Source organism: Haliotis rufescens, unplaced genomic scaffold, assembly GCF_023055435.1.
Source record: "Haliotis rufescens isolate VD_foot unplaced genomic scaffold, xgHalRufe1.0.p SCAF_1, whole genome shotgun sequence".
NCBI classification, from domain to species: Eukaryota; Metazoa; Mollusca; class Gastropoda; order Lepetellida; family Haliotidae; genus Haliotis; species Haliotis rufescens.
In genome coordinates, this window is record NW_025963779.1 from 73,395,988 (window position 1) to 73,422,157 (window position 26,170).

General features: G+C 39.4%; 1 protein-coding gene across 1 annotated transcript in view; it reads left to right on the top strand.

Annotated features, from left to right (window-relative positions):
- The first annotated feature begins 14,613 nt into the window (after positions 1-14,613).
- LOC124139750 (homeobox protein dve-1-like) overlaps positions 14,614-26,170 on the top strand; it is a 52,604-nt gene continuing 41,047 nt past the window's right edge. The window contains exon 1 of the mRNA XM_048400705.1: positions 14,614-15,005. Within this exon, the coding sequence (XP_048256662.1) occupies positions 14,922-15,005 (84 nt within the window). The 5' untranslated portion in view covers positions 14,614-14,921. The remainder of the gene's footprint in view (positions 15,006-26,170) is intronic.

The window sequence follows — 26,170 nt, forward strand, 5'->3', positions numbered from 1 at the left end:
ATGGTGCAGGTGTGTATGTAGTTGGGCCGCGTGTTAGGGCTGACCTGCTGACACAATCACCAAAACTGTCAGCTGTCGCAATATCCCAGCCCAGCCATCAAGCAAATAGCCGATCCCGTCTGCATTACGAGAACTTATTTGACATGTTTAATCGACAAGATGTTTCAAATTACTTTACTAATCTTTACATAAGACACCTTTTTTTTCTTCTTTTTTTTTGGGGGGGGGGGGGGGAGGGGGGTGACTTGGATCATTCAGGCATACTATCTGTATTGTTCAGTGATAACATTGATGAGAATACAGCTTCACACCGAAGTTTGATACATGAGGTGTGCCTGGTTGTCTCTGGGATAGTACTCTAGTTTATAACTATAGAATATTACCATGAATGAAAACCTGGATGGTAAACATTAGTAAAGCCTATTGGGAGACTTCTTGTCCAGTAGACCCGTGAAGATCCAGGGTAGACTAGGTCTTCAGCAACCCATACTTGCCGTAAAAGGCGACTATGTTTGTCGTAAAAGGCGACTAACGGGATCGGGTGGTCAGACTCTCTGACTTGGTTGATACATGTCATCGATCCCAACTGCGCGGATCGATGCTCATGATATCAATCACTGGATTGTCTGGTCCAGACTCGATTATTTACAGACCGCCGTCATATAGCTGGAATATTGCTGAGTGTGGCGTTAAACAACAAACAAACAAACAAAAACCTGTCCAGTAACACTTATAAGCGGCTAAAACGATTTGTTTGGGTAAAATAATCATGTAATTCAGTTATCTTTAAATGTAATGTATATAGCGATTCTGGATTATCGAGCAACAAGGTTATTGTAGTAAAACAGATAGTTTCTTTTACAGAGCTGCTGCTCCAGACCCGTGTGTGGTAGCACCATACCGGTGTGGCCCTCAAATTTATTCACTGGGCTTGCCCACACCAATTTGAGCAAGCAGTGGGGGGCTACTGACTGAAGCGTTCGTAAAATATATAAATCTGCCAGCACCTCACAGATGTATGATGGATATTTTAAAGGGAGAGTCTGCTATAGACGTTCTTGTTGATCAACTTTGTCCAGAAAACTGATTCCGACGGCTTATGCCTGTATGTTCAAGTGGACAAATTATCAAGTATCAAGTAGTTGCCAATATGAAACGAATAATGTTTGTCTACGATTATAAGGGAAACTATTTTGAAGGTAAACACATAGGCCACTTGAATCCTTTCTTCTGTGAAATGTACGATGCTACGAGTATGTACATCCGAGAGTATTGATAAAGTTCAAGAACTGGTGTCTTTATCATAAACATTTTCATAGTCTAAATAATATATTATATCAATGTTATATGTATATAAATTGTTGTTTGTTGTTTAATAAATTTAAATCCTTACTCAGGAATATTCAGTGTGTAGATAGTATATTATATCAACGAATTGTAATAATCCTAACTCCTTGGTCTGAAATATTCAAGCTTTATGGCTGGTCTGTTAAAATATAGTCTGGACCAGATAATCCAGTGATGAGCATCGATCCACGCAGTTATGAGACAATGACATGCAATGAACCAGGTTACTGAATCTAACCACCCAATCCATTAACTCTTACACCAAGCATAGGTTGCGGGGGACCTTAGACGCGACTTTTATATCAACTGATTATAATAAAGGTAAACAGCCACGGGTCATTAGAAGGCGGCCATTACACCTAAAAACATAATATACAAAGCTTTGGAGAACAACCAATGAGAAAAACATTGTTTAGACGAGCAATTATACCGTAAACATATATCTTACGTCAAGAGAGCTTACAAATGGTATGAACACGGAGTCTGACGCGAGGGACATTCTCCATTCTTTCACGATGGATATATTTTGACTAATTCCGAGTAGGTTATTATGTAGGTTATCATGTATACAACTTATTTAAGAAAAACGGAAGGAATGTGTCAACCCCAGAAACTTGGCTGACGTGAACCCAGTTTTCAGATGACGTAGTAGTATCAATTTGTTACGTCATGAACATTTGTCATATGCAGCCTGGTTCCTTGGGTAGGCTGCGCTAGTTTAGCAGAAGCATAGCCTAACCAGGGACCAGGCTGTTGTCATATCAAGTACGAGCTTCTTCTTTGCTAATAGGTCTTTAGCAACCCATTCTTGCCGTAAAAGGCGACTATGTTTGTCGTAAGATGCGACACAGTCAGTTACAGCGTCTTACATAGCGGACCCTGGCATATCTTCACAGTCAGTTACAGCGTCTAACATAGCGGATCCTAGCATAGCTTCACAACCAGTTGCAGCGTCTAACATAGCGTCTCCTTGCACAGGCCTGCACAGCCAGTTGCAGCGTCTTGAATAGCGGATCCTTGCACAGGCCTGCACAGCGAGTTGCAGCGTCTTATAAAGCGAATCCTTGCACAGGCCTGCACAGCGAGTTGCAGTGTCTTATAAAGCGAATCCTTGCACAGGCCTGCACAGCCAGTTGCAGCGTCTTAAATAGCGGATCCTTGCATAGGCCCGCACAGCCAGTTGCAGCGTCTTAAATAGCGGATCCTTGCACAGGCCTGCACAGCCAGTTGCAGTGTCTTAAATAGCGGATCCTTGCACAGGCCTGCACAGCGAGTTGCAGCGTCTTATAAAGCGAATCCTTGCATAGGCCCGCACAGCCAGTTGCAGCGTCTTACATAGCGAATCCTTGCACAGGCCTGCACAGCGAGTTGCAGCGTCTTAAATAGCGGATCATTGCACAGGCCTGCACAGCGAGTTGCAGCGTCTTATAAAGCGAATCCTTGCACAACACTGCACAGCCAGTTGCAGTGTCGTGTATAGCGTATCCTGACAAATATACGTAAATGCGCAGCAAGTTGCAGTGTCTAACATAGGTCAATAGACTACTCATCTTGTTCCGTCATCGCCACAACCCGATTAACGCGTTACAACCCAATAAACTATAATTGTTTCTGCGAACTGTAACCACGAAGGGAGCATTTGTGTCAAAATAGTCTGCAGTTCATAGAAATAGACAGTAATATACATGTTTGCATAGTCTGTCTTACAGACCCTGATACAAATATATATCAAATACAGCCCATGCAAGTCTATAATGTTTGGCAAGTCTAGATCACTGCAGTATCTGAAAATGAAGAGAGTCACTGGGCTCCTTTTTATTATATTTTTATTAAGATAACTAAACAACTGTTTTTTTATGTACGATATGTTTATTTAAGAGACTAGATTTTAGTCTAATCTTTGCATTACTTCAATGTTATGCCCACATACAAAACAAAATCTGAACTCTAGATTTCAGGATTAGATTGTGAGTTTTGTTTGTTGTTTAACACCGCAATATTCGAGTTGGACCAGACAATCTAGTGATTGATATTATGAACATCAGGGTCAGGATGACACATAATAAACCAAGTCACCGAGCCTGACCACCCGATCCACTATGTCTACAGTTGGAAATGTCTGAAACTCAAATGCGAAATAAAGCCAGTACTTCAGTTCTAGATACCTGAAATTAATCTAAATTAGAATGACTAGTTGATCAATGTGTGTATGAAAGAGGATCGCATGCGCGAACGCACCCACGAACACGCCAAATCAGCCGATGTGTATTCGATGCATACATCATTATACAGGCAATGTGGTCAACGTGCGTTATCAATATATGTACTGACTTCAGATCACGAATAATTGCAACGTATATATATCCGCATAAATTCAGTGTTGCTTTTATTTTGCAGTTTTTCAGGATTCTGAACATTTGACCATTGAATGTTTTCGTCTCGCTATAAGCGTCAAGTGTAATCTATGGAATCCTAGAGGGATATTGTCGCGTGGTCGCCCTCACAAAAACAAGTTAAAAGTGTCAGAATTTACAATCCATCAATCAATAATTCAACCAACCTACAAACCAATCAATCAGTCTTTGTTTTATAACGCCACTCACAGTGGTACATTGCGTGTCACAGATGATAGTGGCCAAGGCAGCTCTTAATTAACATCATCAACATCTTATAACATCTACACTTTGTAAGTTTACTGTTTAATTTTTTTTTCATAGCTAAACTTTTTTACAAACAAAAAGTTGCATTTTATAATTATTTCGTTTCATATAATATTATTTCTTTAATTATAATTCGCGTTCATTTATAAAAACAGCACACTTGAGCAAATATCGAACTCATTTCCAAATGACATTTTACACAGAGGAAATATTACTAGTATATCACTATATGGCAGGTTTATTCATCGACCAACCTCTTCAGGTACTCCAAAAGTGATAGTTCTAAATTTAACTAATACATTTGTTCATGAAAAAACGTTATAAATATAAGTTTCAATCCAAACTCAGGCTTTATACAACAATAAAATTTCCACAATTATTAAATATATCATGAATGAAATCTATCCACTTCCAACGATAGGTATCTTTGAAATACATTTGTTAAATATTATAAATATATTTTGTTATTTATTATTATTGGTGTCAATTATACTTTTTATACCAAAATGCAGTCATGAGGTTCTTTAATGACAACAGAAATCGACAGTCTCCCGGTTTCACCATATAGCATATATGATGGAGTACATATCCTCAGATGTAATACCAATTTCAAAAACATTTTAAGAACGTTTTCAAGTCATGTAAAATAAGTGAAACCCCACACTTCGCATCCGAAGCAAATAATAGGAATTACCATATGATCAAAAACAATCTCCAGTGGGAGATATAAATTTCCAGCTTTAGATAACAATAAAAACATTTCCTTTAACGATTGTTCTCTTAAACGTTTAAAAGCATGAGTAAATTATCTACTTATTTTATTAAATACAATACAATACTCCCTATAAAACGGTCTACAGCTTCAATATTTGCCTTCCTAAACGTAAAATCATACTTTCCTTTCTTACCAGTACCAGCACCATAACCAAATACAGCAATCTAAGTGTTTCTTAAATTAACCTTAAATTTCCATTCATCACAATATTTCAAAAAACATTAGTACAATATTGTAATTCGGGCGGATTTTCTAAAAATATTACAGTATCACCAGTATACAGGAGTAACATTAAATTCAAAACTCCATAGACTGTATCGAAAGAAATACCTTTACAGGTATAAACATTCAGATAGGTCTCAACATCGTTAAGATGTTTCTCAAATAACAACGGCGACACATCCCTACAACCTTAATTGACACTTTTTTCTTGTTTTTGTTTTTTTGTGAAGGCTACACCGCGATAATGTCCCTTCGATGGTTCTATAGTAACCTGTGTCAAAATTAATGAGTTTAGCTGCATTCTGGCCGCTGCTTCTAACATCTGCATGCGGTCAACGCCTGAACATCTGAAACCATGAACTATCTCACCTTAATATTCGTTCACACTAAATGTCAATCTGTTAACCCATACGTATGTAATTATAAGTTGTAATAAATAAGAAATGCGTGTGTACGTATACCACACGCGTCAAGGATGGGCTGACTGTGAAAAACGCATTACTTTCTTGCGTCAGCCGATGGCATATTTGCGTCAACATCTTGAGGATAGTCCATCACCAATAATTTTGAATAGTTATATTTGAAAAGATTCTTCAGCATCGGATCATCTCTTTCCTCCATGATCAACCAACAGCAGCATCTTTCAGCAGTAATATTCAACAGCCATCCACAACAACAACCAGGAGCCACATCCAGCCTGACAGGTACACTATATGAAGTCGCTATTCTCTCTGTGATGACGTGTCTGAGTTTTAAAACCTGTCCGGTTCGCCCCGATTATGTTTCTAGGTTTGTCAGCACCATACACGTGCTCGTGGGTTTCACCGAAGTGGTAAACGTCTGAGACCTGCATCACTTCGGGCTTTCCTCCCACATTAAGCTGACACGCCGTGATATAACTGGAATACTGTTAAGAGCGGCTTAAAACCCAACTCACTCACTCACTCATTCACTCATTCACTCACTCACTCACTCATTCATTCAATTGAAACCTGTCAGTTATACAATGTATATAGTTGCTATTTTTCCTCTGATGATTTGGGAGTTTGAAACCTGTCAGTTATACAATGTATATAGTCGCTGCTTTTCCTGTGATGATTTGGGAGTTCGAAACCTATCAGTTATACAATGTATATAGTTGCTGCTTTTCCTGTGATGATTTGTCTGAGTTTGAAACCTGTCAGTTATACAATGTATATAGTCGCTGCTTTTCCTGTGATGATTTGGGAGTTCGAAACCTATCAGTTATACAATGTATATGGTCGCTGCTTTTCCTGTGATGAGGTGTCTAGGTTTGAAACCTGTCAGTTAAACAATGTATAAAGGCGCTGCTTTTCGTGTGATGAGGTGTCTAGGTTTGAAACCTGTCAGTTATACGATGTATAAAGGCGCTGCTTTTCCTGTGATGAGGTGTCTAGGTTTGAAACCTGTCAGTTATACGATGTATAAAGGCGCTGCTTTTCCTGTGATGATGTGTCTGAGTTTGAAACCTGTCAGTTATACAATGTATATAGTCGCTGCTTTTCCTGTGATGATTTGGGAGTTCGAAACCTATCAGTTATACAATGTATATAGTTGCTGCTTTTCCTGTGATGATGTGTCTGAGTTTGAAACCTGTCAGTTATACAATGTATATAGTCGCTGCTTTTCCTGTGATGATTTGGGAGTTCGAAACCTATCAGTTATACAATGTATATAGGCACTGCTTTTCCTGTGATGAGGTGTCTAGGTTTGAAACCTGTCAGTTATACGATGTATAAAGGCGCTGCTTTTCCTGTGATGAGGTGTCTAGGTTTGAAACTTGTCAGTTATACAATGTATATAGTCGCTGTATTTCCTGTGATGATTTGGGAGTTAGAAACCTGTCAGTTACACAATGTGTATAGTCCCAAATCGATTAGAAACAAAGTGAAATTTTGTGTCATCATAAGTAGTCTGTAATGTTGTCTCCCTTGTATACCCCTGGGGATATGTTTTATAAAACAATCCCAGTCTCTCCTATTTCATTCATATTCTTATTCTTATCTATCGTCCCATGCACGGGATCCAAGGTACATATACTAGAATGGAAACATAATTCCCCGATGATATCTTTTTTTGGAATGAAACATCTTCTCCTCTGAAGCCATCTAGCCGAAAAGGTGCAAACTCAGCATAACAGGATTCACCTTGATCCTTGGTTTGTCATCACAATACCCACTGTTTCACCACGGAGGTGAACGTCTAGGACCTGCATCACTTTGTGGGCCGCCTCCGTAGTCTGGTCGACATAGCATCCGCCCGGAGAGCACAAGGTCGGTATTTCGGTATATCCCCGGCGGAGGCATACCAAAACGTTACCAGATGGTACTTGTTGTTACCCTGCCTGACGCTCGATATTTAGGGGGAAAACAAGGCCTCTTCGGCTCGGAGTCAGTATTCTGTGTCTGGATGGGGTATATTAAACTGCGGCATCGTATCTCAGTGGGCAAGCACTATAAAACTGGCATTAGTTGGGACTAGTACAAGCGGCCACACACACACACAAACGACCATGCACGGTCGCTGTAAGTGAAGTTATATTAGAGACGTTATAAACACCTCACCTCACCTCGCCTCACCTCACCTCACCTCATTCATGTTTGCTCGGGTGTAAGTAATTCCCTTGGGTTACGAAGTTACCGCAACCCTGTTTGCTCGAGTATCGTCTTTATCGAATTGGCAACTGTATTGTGACCTAACATATAATTGTAGAATGTCCCCAGCAACCTATCCTTCGTAAGAGACAACTAACCGGGTCGGGTGGTCAGGCTCGGTGACTTGGTTTGTTACAGACAGACAGACAGACAGATCGACAGACAGACAGACAGACAGACAGACAGATAGTTTAATTTCGTCTCACAGCTGTACATCATTAAAAAAACATGCATAATAAGAGACGTTTATGCATAAAAAATAATAATACAGCGCCACTCATATAAAGTTATGAGAGACGATACACAGAACTATATGATGATACACAGTTAAAAAAACGTTTTAACCATAAAGCAATAGCTTTCTGCGTTGTAATATTAAAAAAAAAAGGTTTTGGCAGTGACATATACCTCATGTTTAAAAAGGACACACAATTTCTCATTGTTTGATAGGTTTAAAACGTTGGACATTTTAGCCGTTATACCCGTAAATAATGTAGATCTTAGATCATCGTATTGTGGACATTCGAATAAAACACGTGTTTCAACTTCAATATCATCATTACAATTAAAGCACACTCTGTCTTCAACCTTTAAATTAATATGTACATGTATGTCTGTTTCGATCCTTAAAGGTGCAATACCACATCTAAATTTTGTACAGGCAGATCGGTAACTCCGGGGCATACAGCTCTTGACATAGTTTTCAAAGTAATAACAACCTTTAAAGATCCTATACGTACGGAGTTTACAGTATGAACATTATCTTTCCATAGAAGTTTCTGCCAGCTTTTTAGATATTTTTCCATAAGGACATCGTGTAGTTTGCTTGAAATATATACTAAGCGGCAAAAGAAAGTATAGGTTGGCAATTTATAATTTTCCTAAAAACAGCGATAACTAGTGGAAAGAGGGTATTGGGAATATGACTGCCAAGGAACAGGTACAAAAAAAAACCTCACCCGAACGCGCCACCTTTGACGGCTCTCGTGCGGTGACAAAAAAAATGGTGAAACAGGTTTTCCGCCTATAGCATAAACTGCACGTGCATGTTAGCTGTATAATATCGGGGGAGGTGTCATGGTGTGGGGCGGTATTTGTGGAGATCAGAAGACTGATTTGGTGATTATACAGGGAAACCTGAACGCTGTGCAGTACAGAGACCAAGTGTTGCAGCCAGTTGTGCTTCCGTTCTTACAAAACCAACAGCAGTGGACATTGTTTCAACACGACAATGCCAGGCCCCATACTGCAAGTCTGACTCTCGGAGGTATCCACCCTGTATCCCCATTAAGAGGCAAATTAGGTGCATATCTACCTACCCCCAGAAAAAAAAACTGATGGCACGGTGGTGTGCTGCATTAACAGCAGATACATCACGGTTACCACATACAGATGCGCCGTAGCAAAGGACAGACTGCACCATAGTGTCATATAACTTAGAAAAACCCTGTTTGCTCGAGTATCGTCTTTATCGAATTGGCAACTGTATTGTGACCTAACATACAATTGTAGAATGTCCCCAGCAACCTATCCTTCGTAAGAGACAACTAACCGGGTCGGGTGGTCAGGCTCGGTGACTTGGTTTGTTACATGTCAAATAGCTGGAATACTGCTGAATGTGGCGTTAAACAACAAACAAACACTACTCAGTGTTTGATGACTTTAGTGAATACCCTGTGTATGCATTGTCCATATGCCTATTGCAATGAAAAGTGTATACATATATAGTCAGTGTGTGATGACTTTGTTTGTGTTTGTTTGTTTCTTGTTTGACACTGCACTCAGGAATATTCCAGCTACATGACGGCGGTCTGTAAGTGATGGAGTCTGGACCTGACAATCCAGTGATCCAGTGTGTAATGGATTTATTGAATACCCTGTGTATATATTGTTCATATGCCTATATTTATTCAGTGTGTTGGTTCTCGTGATACAACAAATTGGCCGCCGTGACATGATTTGACGTTTTTTATGTGACCACGTTCTCACAAAAGTTCAAATTTAAGTTGTTTTTTTTATGATTGTTGAAGCTATGCGGAAACTGTCAGATCTCTCAGACTAACCTAATGTTTCTAGAGTGCACGTTATGAAGTCAGTTGTTTGTTTCTTCTGAGTTTGATACTTAACGCATTTCTTCCTCTATGTGAGAGGCGTGGGGAGGGTGTGGTGACTATATATTGCTTTCACCTGTAACTTGTAACAATCAGAAGCGTTTGGTTGGTTGTTGTTGTTGTTGTTGTTGTTGTTGTTTTTAAAAAAAGCATAGATGTTACTTTCTTCCGGGAGCCGTAGTGAAGGGGTGATGGACGTTTAAGCTTCGTTTAGCACTTTTCACACTATAGCATACCAAAATATGGCTTCAAACATTTTACCCACACTTAGCACTCTATAAGAATCGACTGTAGGTCTTTGCCATGACAAGCATACACATCAACCACTGTGCTACCAAACCGACCCTGTACGAGTTTTTCAGCAACATTATTAATTCTTAATCCTTAATTAATCCTCAAAAGACTACAATTATAAACTATAATTGATACAAGGTATCACAAGAAATCTGAGCCACAGCAACTGTGGGAACCAAGACATTCAAATAGCACTGGATTCGTCCGCTTTTTCATTCAAATCAGTCTAATAATAAACAGTTACCCCAACTTCACTTCCTGTCTAAAAATCACACGCGAAATTAAGGTTTAAACTAAGGTTTAGTCCGACACTGAACAAGTACCCGACCTACACTGAACAAATACACGACCTACACTAAACAAGTACCAGACCTACACTCAACAAGTACCAGACCTACACTCAACAAGTACCAGACCTACACTCAACAAGTACCAGACCTACACTCAACAAGTAACAGACATACACTCAACAAGTAACAGACATACACTCAAAACAAAAAGTACCAGACCTACACTCAACAAGTACCAGACCTACACTAAACAAGTACCAGACATACACTCAACAAGTACCAGACCTACACTAAACAAGTACCAGACATACACTAAACAAGTACCAGACATACACTAAACAAGTACCAGACCTACACTCAACAAGTACCAGACCTACACTAAACAAGTACCAGACCTACACTCAACAAGTACCAGATCTACGCTTAAAAAGTACCCGACATACAAAAAACAAAAGCCCTAGCGTGCAGCCTATTGTCCACCTTTAAGGTTGTTTCTAATTCAGCCATATGAGCCAGTGTCTTGTTTTATATCATCCTTTATTCACCATAATCATAATAATTATAAAACTCCATACTCGTGTATGTTCCAAGCCCGAAACCATTTTCACTCAGGTCAGTGGATCAGCGTGCAATCGATTTTCATTCTCAGCTCCCTGGGGAGTATACAATTCAAGCTGCCTGTGAGGCGCTAGTAGGGAAACTGTCACATTATTGTCTTATCCTATCGGGTACCCATTCACTGTTAGGGCGAACAAGGCAATATTTCGAACAGGCAACACCACATGTAGCATGTGCTTCAGAAGCCCTAGAAACGAACAGGAGTCATGCTGTCGAACACAATCATCCATCCAACTACTCTCTCTGCGGCTTCTGAATTCGCCTGATTTGTGATCTGTGCGCTGTACACAAGCGAGTGAGTGAGGTAGGTTAAGCGCCGCTTTGAAGAGTATTCCAGTTACACCACGGCGCGTCCGCTTACTATGGAAGGAAAGCCCGGAATAATGCCGGATGTGTGTCACTGTGGTGAAACCTACACATAGGTATGACAAACCTAGAAACATAATCGGGGCGAAACGGGATTCGAACTATACACAGGACAATGTACCACCACATATATGTTCATCAGACCCCTAATCTTAGTAGGGGCGGTCGGGTAGTCTAGTGGTTAAAGCGTTCACTCGTCACGCCGAACACCCGGGTTCGATTCCCGACATGGGTACAATGTGTGAAGCCCATATCTGGTGTCCCCCGCCGTGATATTGCTTGAATATTGCTAAAAGCGGCATAAAACCATACTCACTCATCAGACCCCTAACCTTAGTGTGCCAGGATCCTCTTCTCTGGAATCTAAGTACAAAATGCATCCTTACATCAATTCTTGGATCGCCACCAGCATAACCGCGTTCGTTGCTTTCATCTGCGACCTGATCACGTCGAAATAATGTTCAAAGGAGCATAAAACCGCTCTCATTAAAGCATGGGTCGCGAGTGGTCAGATGCTAGAAGTAGAGCCTTTACAGAACAATGTTTTATATTCTAGTCTGTCTTACAGACCCTGATACAAATATATATTAAATACAGCCCATGCAAGTCTATAATGTTTGGCAAGTCTAGATTACTGCAGTATCAGAAATGAAGAGAGTCACTGGGCTCCCTTTTATTATATTTGTATTAAGATAACTGAACAACTTTTTTTTGTTCTGTATGATATGTTCATTTCAGAGACTAGATGTTAGTCTAATTATATTCCAATCTACCGGGGATGGGAGATGGGGGATATTGATGGTTGTCTGTTGTCTGTTGTCTGTTGTCTGTTTGTTTGTTGTTTTACGCCGCGATCAGCAATATTCCAGCTATATAACGGCGGTCTGTAAATAATCGAGTCTGGACCAGACAATCCAGTAATGGATATCATGAGCATCGATCCACGCAATTGGGATACGATGACGTGCATCAACCAAGTCAGCGAGCCTGACCACCCGATCCCGTTAGTCGCCTCTCACATCAAGCATGGGTTGCTGAAGACCTTTCTACCCCGGATCTTCTGTACCTACACATGTTCCTATACAGTTCTTACGTTCTTGCATTTTGGCCTTTGGCATATATGAGAGAGATATCGATTTCGAGTATCCATACCCTAGTTCCGTCGTTAAACAGCAGTTGTTTTAAATCCCACTGTGATGAAAAGGTAAAGTCATGCGTTCATCGTGATGTGTGAGTGAGTGAATGTGGTTTTACGCCGCTTTTAACTTTTAGCACGTGGCTATCCTACCATCCCAAATAATGTGTATACAAATGTGTTAATTGCATCAAAACTTGTGAATCAGATGGGATGGCATTCGCGATTACCCAGGTTATCTTGTTTATTACAACAAATACTCAAGAGCCACCAAAACCTCATTTCTGAAGTGACGTCACCATCTCAACCTCACTTATCAATAACTATATAGCACATAGTTTCTCTCGCTCCTGTGTCTCATTTGATTGGACGGCAGTTTCGAGCGTCGTGTAATTTTAATCGGGTTGAAAACAAAGTGTTGGGTCTGGTTTTTTTAAACAAAATGGCTATATTATACCCCGGATTATCGAGTATGGTGTGATGGTGGGCACGAGGTTGTACGTGTAGGATTATAAGTATATTTTAACAACAGTTTAGTACTACAGCACAGCGTGGGAGCCAAGAACTCAAGATGTTGTTTTTTATGTGGAATCGAACCCGTGTCAATTCGCGATAAGCTAACCGCCATTCCATCAGTAGATGGAATATTGCTGAGTGCGGCGTTAAACAACAAACAAACAAAACATTCCATCAGGCTATCTTATCTACTATGGACAGTCCTATCAAGACCAAATTAATTTGTCGAATAGCGCGGATCAGTAAGTATCATTCCAACAATAGCTATTTAGATTTTGTGTGTTGCTTTTTTGTTTGTTGTTTAATGTCCCACTCGGCAATATTCCAGCTATTTGACGGCTGGCTGAAAAATAATCGAGTCTCGACCAGACAATCCAGTGATTGACATCATGAGCATCGATCCACGCAACCAGTCAGTGGTCGAGTCTGACCACCCGATCCCGTTAGTCGCCTCTAACGACAAGCATAGTCGCCTTTATGGCAAGCATGGATTGCTGAAGACCTGTTCTTACCTGGATCTTCATGGGTAGATATAGTGTGTCAGTGTAATAGGGTACGTACACCTCATCAATTCCTTTACGGTGACAGATTACAATTTTGCTAAAAAACACCTTTTTTGGCAAGAATGTGAGCTGGCTTAAAAAAACATGTGGATTACATTGTAGAAAGATCCATATATTTATTGTAACCGAGATTTTCGATATAATTATTCAAATCCTAAAACTTATTGAAAGCAATATGGTAAGAGGGATACATTCACATGCGTTATAAATATGTCCGTTGTCGTTTGGAGAGAAACTAGGTCACTCATTGTCCCCGGATTAGACAGGAAAACTAACTCTTTTGTTAATCATAATCCGCTTAGCATTACCTGTATCATCTTTTGACAAATCCGCTGTCTGTATTATCCCGTTTTGATGGCGGTGATTATGTCTGGTCCCTGGGACCGTCTTTATTCTGTCAAAATGCATGGATTAAAATACAACCATTATTAAACAATGGAATAAAATTCAACTATTATTATTACAACTTTTTGAGTAAAATATCAATGACGCGGTGCGCCGCATCAGCAGTTTAAAAGGCAATGAAAAGCTGTTCAGTTGATTGCTCGACGGGAAACTAATTACACACTTTACGGCAGAATGAATCAAATTAAGAACTATTCAATTTCTTCAAATTTTACATTCGTCAAAAAATTAAACACTGACAAAGCCTGACACATTATCTGTCATGAGAAAGTAGTTCGACCAGCTGCTGCAAACCTAGATATAGTCAACTGGTGCTGACTACATAATAAGGTAAAATGAGACAGGCAAGGGAGACAACTGCTTACAGTGATGACTGATCCGGTACACAGTTCAGCATGCTAATCTTTGCCCCAATTTCTTGGATCAACGTGAATTGTAACCGTCCGCACTTCCACATACAAAACGCCCACCAAAGGCGGCTATTGAAACAATCTTCCACACACATGGCCGTAATGGTTCGAAATGCATGAACATATATGCTGTTGAAAAATCAGAGCATGGACGAACGCTTTAGAAATGTTTGCAGTTGTTGATTCTGGAACTATGTTTCCTGACGCAGGCACATCACTATTTACATGCGCGAGGAGGCCGCTTAATCCTCTTAGGATATGTAGCTTTATCTGAGAGGGAGGGTAGCACTGCCTTGTAATGTCTTCATGTGCCTCTCGCAGGACCCAAATACGTAACTTAGACACTTATAACCATGACTATTGGGAGGCTAGAAATTACGAGGACATGTCAACTTGTGAGTGTGCGTTTCCCGTGATTTGAGCGACCGAAAACGATAATCCATCCCTGCATATTGTGTCTTAGAGGAACTCTTTGTCAAGCGGCCATTATTTCGGCTGCTGGTGTATTTCAGAAAAAACGCCAGCTTCACCGAGATGGACTTCCATGCGGCGATGGAGACTTTTGCCGAGGCCTGGGTCGCTGCTAACACCCAAACGGCGGTAAATTCAGATCCCCAGGTAAGGCATCCAACTTGTTGAAGTTTTCGGTTTGTGTTTACCTCTTGTGAGAGGCAAGTGACAATGTCATCCTTCAAGCATACGACAATGTTTATTTTTGGTGAAGTTCGTAAACATCATTTTGTTTGTCCCTCAAACAAGCACAGCACCTGTTTGTATTCTTAGACTTGTTTTATTTTAAAGTTAAACACATTAACATTTCCATATAAACTTATTTTCAGATGCATTTAAATCCCTTTAATTAAGGTATCAAACGCACGTATTAAAGATACATGGATTTGAGATGTCCAATATTATACTTGAATATTTTTTTATGAAACAGTATTGAAATTTGAATTAAGTCATTTTTAAATATGCTATGAAAAAGGTTAAATAAACAATTTCCCAGTCCAAAGGTCCATTATGCTTAATCCTGGCTGATCATTTTTGCTACAGCTATCCTTCTAATCTATTTTTCAATCAATAAACAACCAAATGTGACCAATGACTTATAACTAGTAAAAATGATTCTGACAACTGAAGCAGATTTCCGCTACATATTACATATCCTGTATGACATATATATTATGATGTATATGGCGGTATATATATTAAATGTGAATATGCACATGTTGCATGTAATATAGCTGTATGTACAACATGGATCATATTGACATACAGTAACCTGGGTGGTATTAAACAATATAACATCCATTTTGACAGATCAGTGCAATATTCTCACAAGTCTGCTATAGTTATTAGTGCATGATCATGCAGTCGCCCTGCAATCCCCATGTTGATGATGAGATGATCTGCTGTGTGTTATCTGCTTGTAATGTGGTGTATATTGTCACATCTGCTAATTAAAGTTGATAAAGATTTTGTCCCATCTTGTGAATTATGTATACACACCAGTTAATTATGAGGTACCAAATGGAATATTGATTTGAAATGCTCTGAAATTAACCATCAATCGAAAGTTAAAACTATATCAGTCTTTCTTCTTCCCTCTAAGCTTTCGAATCAAACTTGAAAACCTATCTGTTCAGAAAAGTGTACTGCACAACCCCTATGAAGCACTGTGAGCAACTACCAAGTAGATGGATGTTAACATGTGACATGGAGATTATTATTGTTATTATTATTATTAACAGATTAAACTAAATAATATTATCAATGATGATAATGCTTGTCATTTGAAAGTGTCTTATGTTTTAACTTTAAACTACTGTTTAACTTGTGTCCGAGGAAGACAGTTGTCATAACTATTTAATGTGATGTTTTTCGGAAGATATATACTTTCTGACAAGTTATTAGTTGTAATATTTGACTCATTTGAAGTGAACCACGAAAACGGATTTGTCCGTTTCATTGACTTGCTTTTCAACAACAAGAGCATCTCTGTTACAATGGTAGACAGTACTAGACCCCATGTGTTACGTGTTACATCCACATAAACATGAAGTATATAAACTATAGTCTTACGTCAAATCACTTGTCTCTAACTAGCAGCCGATTAGTCGTGTATAACCCCTTGTTATGCATGTGGACATTCAGTTGAGTGGTGATGGTCACTTGTGTACTGGACCGTGTCAGGAGCCCTGGTCAGGTGTGAGGTCGGGTTAACAACGTGTATTAGGACAATGTTGAGACCTTCCTGTGCTTAATTGCTTTTGTGTGCCTGGACATTCACTGATACTGACCTCTACTACAAGACTCCAACACCCATACTGTTGCTGAGTTGTTGGCAGGACTCATTATGAGAGGTTAGACTTACTTTGTATTCATGCCCTGGTGCAGAAACAGGGTAGTTAATACCAGCATAGCATTTCCCATGAACCTCTATTGTAGCTGTGCAGTGGGGTAGCCTTATGGTTAAAGCATTTACTCATAATGCCAAAGGCCTGGGTTTGATTCCCCACATGTGTGAAGCCCATTTCTGGTTCCCCTGCTATGATGTTGCTGGCATATTGTCAACAGGACCTTAAGACCATACTCACTCGAAAGTAAAAAAACAATTAACCATGTCAGTGGATCACATGATTTTGTGCCACGTCGTGTCTCAGGAGGTGGTATACAATACACAAAGTTTTATATAAATAAGACAAACATTCTGATGTTGTTATTAATGACCATGCCTCTACAGTGCTCGCAATGTTTGGGAATTAGTTGTTCTTTTGTTCGAGGGGCGGTCGGGTAGCCTAGTGGATAAAGCGTTCGCTCGTCACGCCGAAGACCCGGGTTTGATTCCCGACATGGGTACAATGTGTGAAGCCCATTTCTGGTGTCCCCGCCGTTATATTGCTGGAATATTGCTAAAAGCGGCGTAAAACCATACTCACTCACTCACTCTTTTGTTTGATGTATGTTGTTTGCCTCATAATCTTGTTGGAAAATGATTCATTTTGGTAGAGATGGTTCAACCGAAAGTATGTTAGATGCCATGCAGGAGTTGTCATTGTCAGTGTGATCATCTGGGGATGCAGCAATTGATCAAGCTGTCAATGCATTGCAATTGTCCTTGGCTGTTGGCAATACATCGATGACAGGGCAAAATATCAAAAGTGGCATCGATACTGCACTGGTCCATCGGTAGTTTGAGTAGATTAAATTACTGATTGTGAACATGTTGCAATCTACTGATGTTTGGAAATTGTATTAGGAGCAAGGCCTTGACATCAGTGTTCAAGTTGAATAGAGCCAGCACGTACTTTTGTTAGAGTAAGTGAGTGAGTTGGGTTGAATGCCGCTTTTAACAGTATTCCAGTTATATCGCGGCGTGTCAGCTTATTATAGGAGGAAAGCCCAAAGTGATGCAGGTCTTAGATGTTTACCACTTCGGTGAAACCCACGGGCACGGGTATGGTACTGACAAACCTAGAAACATAATCGGAGCGAACCGGGACTCGAATCCACAATCATAGGTTTCTGGCATGATCAAGGGACGCCACTCTGCGGCGCCTCAGACGACTGGGCCACCCGTAATCCCCCTAAATTGTTAGAAGGTAGATGTGCTCCTCAGTTAATTGCAATTCCCTGGCATTAGTGCCACAAGTCTTAGTCTCCAACATTAGCCACTTGTCTGAGGCCTGGATCTAGATGTCTTTCAGCGTTATAAGCTTAGCTAATTAAAGTCCATATCTAACACCATTTAAAGGATACAGAAATATAGTATGCAGTAAAAATATGATCCCCTTGTCTGATTTGACAGAGGATATAGAAACAAATTATTCCCTGTCTGAATTGACAGAGGATATAGAAACATATTACCCCCCTGTCTGAATTGACAGATGATATAGAAACATATTACCCCCTGTCTGAATTGACAGAGGGTATAGAAACATATTACCCCCCTGTCTAATTTGACAGAGGATACAGAAATATATTATCCCCCTGTCTAATTTGACAGAGGATATAGAAACATATTACCCCCTGTATGATTTGACAGGATATAGAAACATATTATCCCCCTATCTGATTTGGCAGAGGATGCAGAAACATATTATCCCCTGTCTGAATCGACAGAGGCCCCAGTCCCATTCCTGTCATGGGTACAATGTGTGAAGCCTATTTCTGGTGTTCCCTGTCATGATATGGCTGGAATATTGCTAGAAAGTGGCATAAAACTCCATTCCCTTGCTTGTTTTCTTACTGAATTAGGGTTCTTTATTTATTTATATATGATATGTTTTCTGTCTACAGGGTTTTAGTGCATGTATATCCAGGTTCAATAGTTTGATCGAAGCACATGGCATGATCCCAGAGATAAATTTATCACTACTTACACAAAACCTAATTATTGATGAAACATTTTTGCTGAAACCCTCCAGTGACTTACTTTACCTGCTTGATAAGACATAAACAGTATCAACTGTGAACATTATCAATTAAGTGTAGATACTGTGATGCACTATAATTTCCCAGAACCTGGACCACTTCATTGACATTTTGACAAGACATTTTTTTAAAGAGAACTCTTTATGCTGTATTTTCCCTGTAGGACTGAAATGGGTATTGATTGGTCACAATGACTTTGTGTGATAAGTGGGTGACCAGATTAGATGCCAATATGTGACTGACTGATGATAGTGCATCGTACCTTGATGTGCTACAGATAATGTACGCTATAGACTTGATAATTTGCCTGTTTTTTTTATAATGTTTCTTTTTGATAATGGTGTTTCTTTGGCAAAATGTTGGAGACCCACTGTCACAAAGAGCTATAACAATTTGAATTATCTGGGACACTCTGGTTCTTCTATAAATTAGTTTTACAGACCTGCCGACTTGGCATAAACTAATGAAAATTCTCTTTCTCAGATGTTGTTACAATGTTAGAGTCACAGTGGAAGATAGTTACTATGTAAGAGTCACAGTGGAAGATAGTTACAATGCATGAGTCACAGTGGAAGATAGTTACAATGTAAGAGTCACAGTGGAAGATAGTTACAATGTAAGAGTCACAGTGGAAGATAGTTACAATGCATGAGTCACAGTGGAAGATAGTTACAATGTAAGAGTCACAGTGGAAGATAGTTACAATGTAAGAGTCACAGTGGAAGATAGTTACAATGTTAGAGTCACAGTGGAAGATAGTTACAATGCATGAGTCACAGTGGAAGATAGTTACAATGTAAGAGTCACAGTGGAAGATAGTTACAATGTAAGAGTCATGTAGGATGATAGTTACAATGTAAGAATCACAGTGGAAGATAGTTACAATGTAAGAATCACAGAGGAAGATAGTTACAATGTAAGAGTCACAGTGGAAGATAGTTACCATGTACGAGTCACGGTAGGAGATAGTTACAATGTAAGAGTCACGTAGGATGATAGTTACAATGTAAGAATCACAGTGGAAGATAGTTACAATGTATGAGTCACAGTGGAAAATAGTTACAATGTAAGAATCACAGAGGAAGATAGTTACAATGTATGAGTCACAGTGGAAGATAGTTACAATGTAAGAATCACAGTGGAAGATAGTTACAATGCATGAGTCACAGTGGAAGATAGTTACAATGTACGAGTCACAGTGGAAGATAGTTACAATGTAAGGGTCACATAGGATGATAGTTACAATGTAAGAGTCACATTGGAAGATAGTTACAATGTACGAGTCACAGTGGAAGATAGTTACAATTTTTTGAGTCACAGTGGAAGATAGTTACAATGCATGAGTCACAGTGGAAGATAGTTACAATGTACGAGTCACAGTGGAAGATAGTTACAATGTATGAGTCACAGTAGAAGATAGTTACAATGTAAGAGTCACAGTGGAAGATAGTTACAATATTAGAGTCATAGTGTAAGATAGGTACAATGTAAGAGTCACAGTGGAAGATAGTTACAATGTAAGAGTCACAGTGGAAGATAGTTACAATATTAGAGTCACAGTGTAAGATAGTTACAATGTATGAGTCACAGTGGAAGATAGTTACAATGTAAGAGTCACATAGGATGATAGGTACAATGTAAGAGTCACATTGGAAGATAGTTACAATGTATGAGTCACAGTGGAAGATAGTTACAATGGAAGCATCACACAGGGGCTTTAGGAGAGTTGATGAATGTACTCTAGGTTAACCTGAAAAGCAATCATTGTTGAGGACAAGTACAAGAGATTATATAAAAAGTAAAGATTTGGGTTAAGTTAAGAATAAAAATAATGTTGTCCTTGGTTGTTTGCAATCAGTTTGTGTAATCCCTGTGTAAGCTGTAAGTGCATTTGTGTCTAACAGTCCAGCCTGTCTGTCATGTTGTCCTGGGTCAAAGATCAACAGAAGAATACATTGTCAGACTGGGGATTTTAGCTACAGTGGTTAACTGTTTTGATGAAGAAACATTTGTTGCATCAATCATGGGATTTTTATATGCTTATTTGGCATTTTGAAGAGTTATTTTTAAGTCTGATTGGTGTCATACCAATACACTACTCAACGTTTGCTAAGGACCACACCTTTGATTAAAGATGACTGTTAGCAAGTGTTGGTGTAGTATACAATGACTTGATTTGTATTTACTTTCTTTTTTTGTTTTCACACAAAATAATGCAATCTGAAAAAGGCCATCTCAAAAGAGGAACAATAGAAAGTAAATTTCTCATCCGTGATAAGTAGTATAATGATAATTGTAATATCATCATTATATTGAACGTTTAACAGCAAGGGCATACATACAGGTCAACATTAATATCTTCAACATAATTAAAATAAAAGAATCATAGAAAAACAAACATAACCATTCAAGAGTCTGTACTTTGGAGTTTCTTCACCACAAGAGTACACACAGGGGAGATAACTCTGGATCAGGTTTGCACTTTGTAAACATTCACATTATCACATCCATACCCACACAGGTGTTAAAAAGATGTTACTTGTTGTTACCCTGCCTGGCACTGGGCATTGAGATAAAACAGGGACTAGGTGGCAGAGTATGTATACTGTGTTTTTGTAAGGTACTTCAACCAGGGTGGTGCAGTAGCTAAGGGGTTAAAGCGTTTGCTCGTCACACTGAAAGTCCAGGTTTGATTCCCCACATGGGTACAATGTGTGAAGTTTATTTCTTGTGTCTTTTGTGACATGAAACCTCACTCACTCACTCGCTCGCTCGCTAGTACAAGCAGCTACATACACATGCATGCATTTCATATAAGTACAACTGGTGGTAGCAACATCCCTGTATTATCCATATATTTCTAGATAGTCTGTGAAATGGCAACACATTGTTTAAAAGCATTCCCTAAATATTCCCTTAATTCCTAAATAATTTGTGTTCTCTTTTAGATTGTGCCACCAGTTGTGTAATTTATCGAAGTTTTGATCTGCTTCAATATTATCTCTCCGTCCTTGGATGGCAGCTGTTGCCATATGGATCAGCCTTGGATTAGTATGTATATGATTATTGTGCCACTCTCCACAGCACAGGCTGAAAGGAGCTGAATGCATGAGTTTAAAAAAATATGAAATTTATTGATGTTATGCACAGATGCCCAAACGTTATGAGTGTGTCCATTGGGGATGTTAGTTTTGAGAAGAGATATGCCATTGATTGGTAGGTATTTGTAAGTGCTTGACATTATGAAAGGAATCTCGTATCACTGTGTCACTTGGTATATAGACCTGTTCTGGTACCATATGGTTCAGTGTGATGAAAAGGTAGCCAGCTATAAGCCGTACTGATGTATATCCAGTGGGAGTATCGATAGTTAAGTAAGCCCACACACCTTCATGTAGAGGGAGTATCGATAGTTGGGTAAGCTGTACACACCTTCATGTTGAGGGAGTATGGATAGTAGGGTAAGCTGTACACACCTTCATGTTGAGGGAGTATTGACAGCTGGGTAAGCTGTACACACCTTCATGAAGAGGGAGTATGGATAGTTGGGTAAGCCCACATACCTTCATGTAGAGGGAGTATCAATAGTTGGGCCAGCTGTACACACCTTCATGTAGAGGGAGTATCGATAGTCGGGTAAGCTGTACACACCTTCATGTAGAGGGAGTATCGATAGTTGGGTAAGCTGTACACACCTCCATGTAAAGGGAATATCAATAGTTGGGTAAGCTGTACACACCTTCATGTAGAGGGAGTATTAATAGTTGGGAAGCTGTACACACCTCCATGTAGATGTACTATCGATAGTTGGGTCAGCTGTACACACCTTCATGTAGAGGGAGTATCGATAGCTGGGTAAGCTGTACACACCTTCATGTTGAGGGAGTATTGACAGCTGGGTAAGCTGTACACACCTTCATGAAGAGGGAGTATGGATAGTTGGGTAAGCCCACATACCTTCATGTAGAGGGAGTATCAGTAGTTGGGCCAGCTGTACACACCTTCATGAAGAGGGAGTATTGATAGTTGGGTAAGCTGTACACACCTTCATGTAGAAGGAGTATCAATGGCATGGGGAATGAATGGATGACAGGGGGTATGAAGGATTACAGACTATGCCTTGAGTATTAGTCAAGGATGATTGGCTGACGGCTGTTCCTTTTGAACATTTAATGAAACTTGGGATAAATGACTTTTCTGTAATTAAATCGAATAAAGTAAATACCAGTAAGAATCCTAAAATAACATGGCTGATGTTGTGAGCTACAGGTGAGATGCCTGCTGAGGTGGCAACTCTTCAGTAAGTTTAATAACCCCGACGTATGTCAGTGAAGTGGCCACCCCTCTGTGGGATGGGATACATAGGTGGACCTGTAGTAGGTAATATAACTGATATCATATATAGGATAATAGTTGGTGTGCTAGATGGTTAACCTGAGTAGTATGTTTGTCCATACTAATGTTATTTCTAATATTTACACAGTTGGGGTTTACGTTTTGGGTTCAGTGCCCAGTTATTTCTAGATTGGTGATTTATGATCATGTGATCACAATGGCTCTTCACTAAAGCTACTGCTTAGATGATAACCAAGGGAATATCTGCTGTAGTTTGTTGTTTAACTCAGCAATATTCCAGCTATATGACAGCAATCCAGACAATCCAGTGATTGACATCATGAGCATCGATCAACACATTCATCAAACAAGTCAGCGAGCCTGACCACCCAATCCCGTTAGTTGCCTCTTACGACAAGCATAGTCACACCTACGGCAAGCGTGGGTTGCTGAGAACCTATTCTCTAATCGGATCCTCATGGGTCACATCTGCCATAGGCTTCTACCTCAGTGCTGCAGCAATGTCATGTACAGATTTACTTCCCTTAGATGTGTAAGGATTTGCTGATCATGGGCTTGAATCCTTGCCTCTCCCTATTTATATCTGTCATTTATGTTTCTGTATCAAACCATACCCACCTGTTCATGGTTTTCACCAAACGTCTTCAATCTGCACCACTTTCGGCATTTCTCCTACCTCTGACATTTTGTGATATTACTGAAATACTGTACAAAGCGGCGTTAAATCCATCTGATTGACAACTGCCTCATTGATAGTGTCCACAGTTGGTGTGGACCAGTGATCACTGTAGCTGGTGCAGTGTGATCTCTCCCTGATACCAATGTTTTTTATAACCTTATCAGATACCTGTGCTGACATACCCCACTAAACCTGAGCTCATTAATGCCAGGACATTTATCTCACAAATCATGATCGATAAGTTTCTTATTTCTAAGTGGTTTAATTTCGAAAGGTGGTAGGGTTGATTCAGATTGTATACACTTTACAGGCTACTGGTGGCCCAGTCATCTAAGGCGCTGAGATTTTCAGTGCAGAGTTGCTTCCCTTCAGCATGCCAGGAGCCCATGATCATTTCTTTTTATATCACACAGATTCGTCATTTTGGTTTGTCAGCATCATACCCATGCTTGTGGATTTCACCAAAATGGTCAATGTCAAAGACTGCTTCACCTCGTGACTTCCTCTTGCATCAAGTTTCCATGCCATGATATAACTGAAATACTATTTACAGCAGTGTTAAACCTCACTCACTCATTAGGCAATCTATCGTACACCTTAAGCACATTGGGATGATCTAGTAGATAAGGTACTTTCCAAAGCCTCAAGTTTGATTCCCCACATGACTACAATTTGCAAATCCCAGTTCTCTGCTGAAATATTGCTGAAATATTACTGAATGTGGCATACAACCTATCCCACTGATACGTCTGGGATATTGCTGACGACCACTTCTTTAATCAAACACTACTACAAGTGATTTGTTTGAAGATTAAGAAAATGTGTAGTTATTCCATGATTCAGAATTATCGATTTTCATTAAAACAATTTTTTCTCAATCTAAAAGTTGGCAGTTAATTAGTTTTGATTTTATTCAATCTGTGGTGTAATAACAAGATAGTTTACTTAATGGGCTTGAAGGCTGTAATTTACCTGGGAGATGGATAGACGTGTACATGATAGTTAGTATATATGAGTGGTACTCATGGTGTTTGCCTATCAAGAGTTAGAGTCTTGTGATAGAGCACCTGTTCATGACATCAACAGCCACATGGATTATAACACAATCAACATCCATCTTTCACTTCAAGTTTTAACAAAAGAAAGTTAATCATGTATATCTGTACTTAATGTAGCCCAACTGATGAATTGCTCTTTTTGATAACATTTCAGACTCAAAGAAAATTATAAAAAGACACAAAGCTATAACAAAATGGCTAAAAATTACATAAATTGCTGGAATTTGTCATGTTTGTAAGAAAAGTAAGATCTATGTCACTTTATGATCTGACCTAATCTGTTAGTCGATATGTTGCCTTTGATTTGCCGTCGGAAGCACATGGCTCTACTTAAAGACAAAATCTCTTTAGAGCTGGTATTGAATTCCATTATTGTTTTGAGTGGCAACTGACAGCAGTAATACCTCAGTGACAGAAGACTCCAGCTGTTTCACTCTCACAGCTACCTTGTATTGTAGTTGTGAAGTTGTTGGACCTGGGTCGTGAGGTGATGTGGAATTGGTGACATGGCAGTTCCTGGCAGGTGGTTCAGTCTGAGTGACCTCCCCTCTCTTGACTTAATCACGAAATGGTTTTCTTAATCACATATGAATAAGGATATTCATGATCAAATATTTATGACTGTGAAAATGAAACATCAGTTTAAAGTCTTAAAACATTACACCTATCCGACCCCCACCTCTACCCCTCACCAATTATTCAATACCGATGTATCCTTCTGTAGCTTAAAAGCTGACAATGTAATTAGCTCCTTGAACTCTTAATAACACTATAATATCCAATGATATTATGATATACAGAAACACAATGAAAATGTTTGTTCAATTTTTTGCAATATTTGCCAAATGGCCACAAAATAAAATCATGTTGTTCTGCCGGTATTAAAGCATGAGATAATTAAACACAGTGTCGTTGTACGGCTTCATATCTCATTTGATGTGTTTGGAGATGGACTTCAGCACAAAATTGCACCTTTCAAGTTCAAGTTGATTATGTGTTTTCATTTTGTTTTGAGTATAAGGGGCAGTCGGGAAGACTAGTGGTTAAAGCATTCGCTTGTCACGCTAAAGACCCAGGTTCGATTCCCGACATGGGTACAAAGTGTGAAGCCCATTTCTGGTGTCCCCTGCCGTGATATTGCTGAAATATTGCTAAAAGCAGCGTAAAACCATACTCACTCACTCACTGTTTGAGTATAAAATGTTTGAAAAATACTATTTTAGATTTGTATTTCTGGTGCATTTTTGGCAACAATT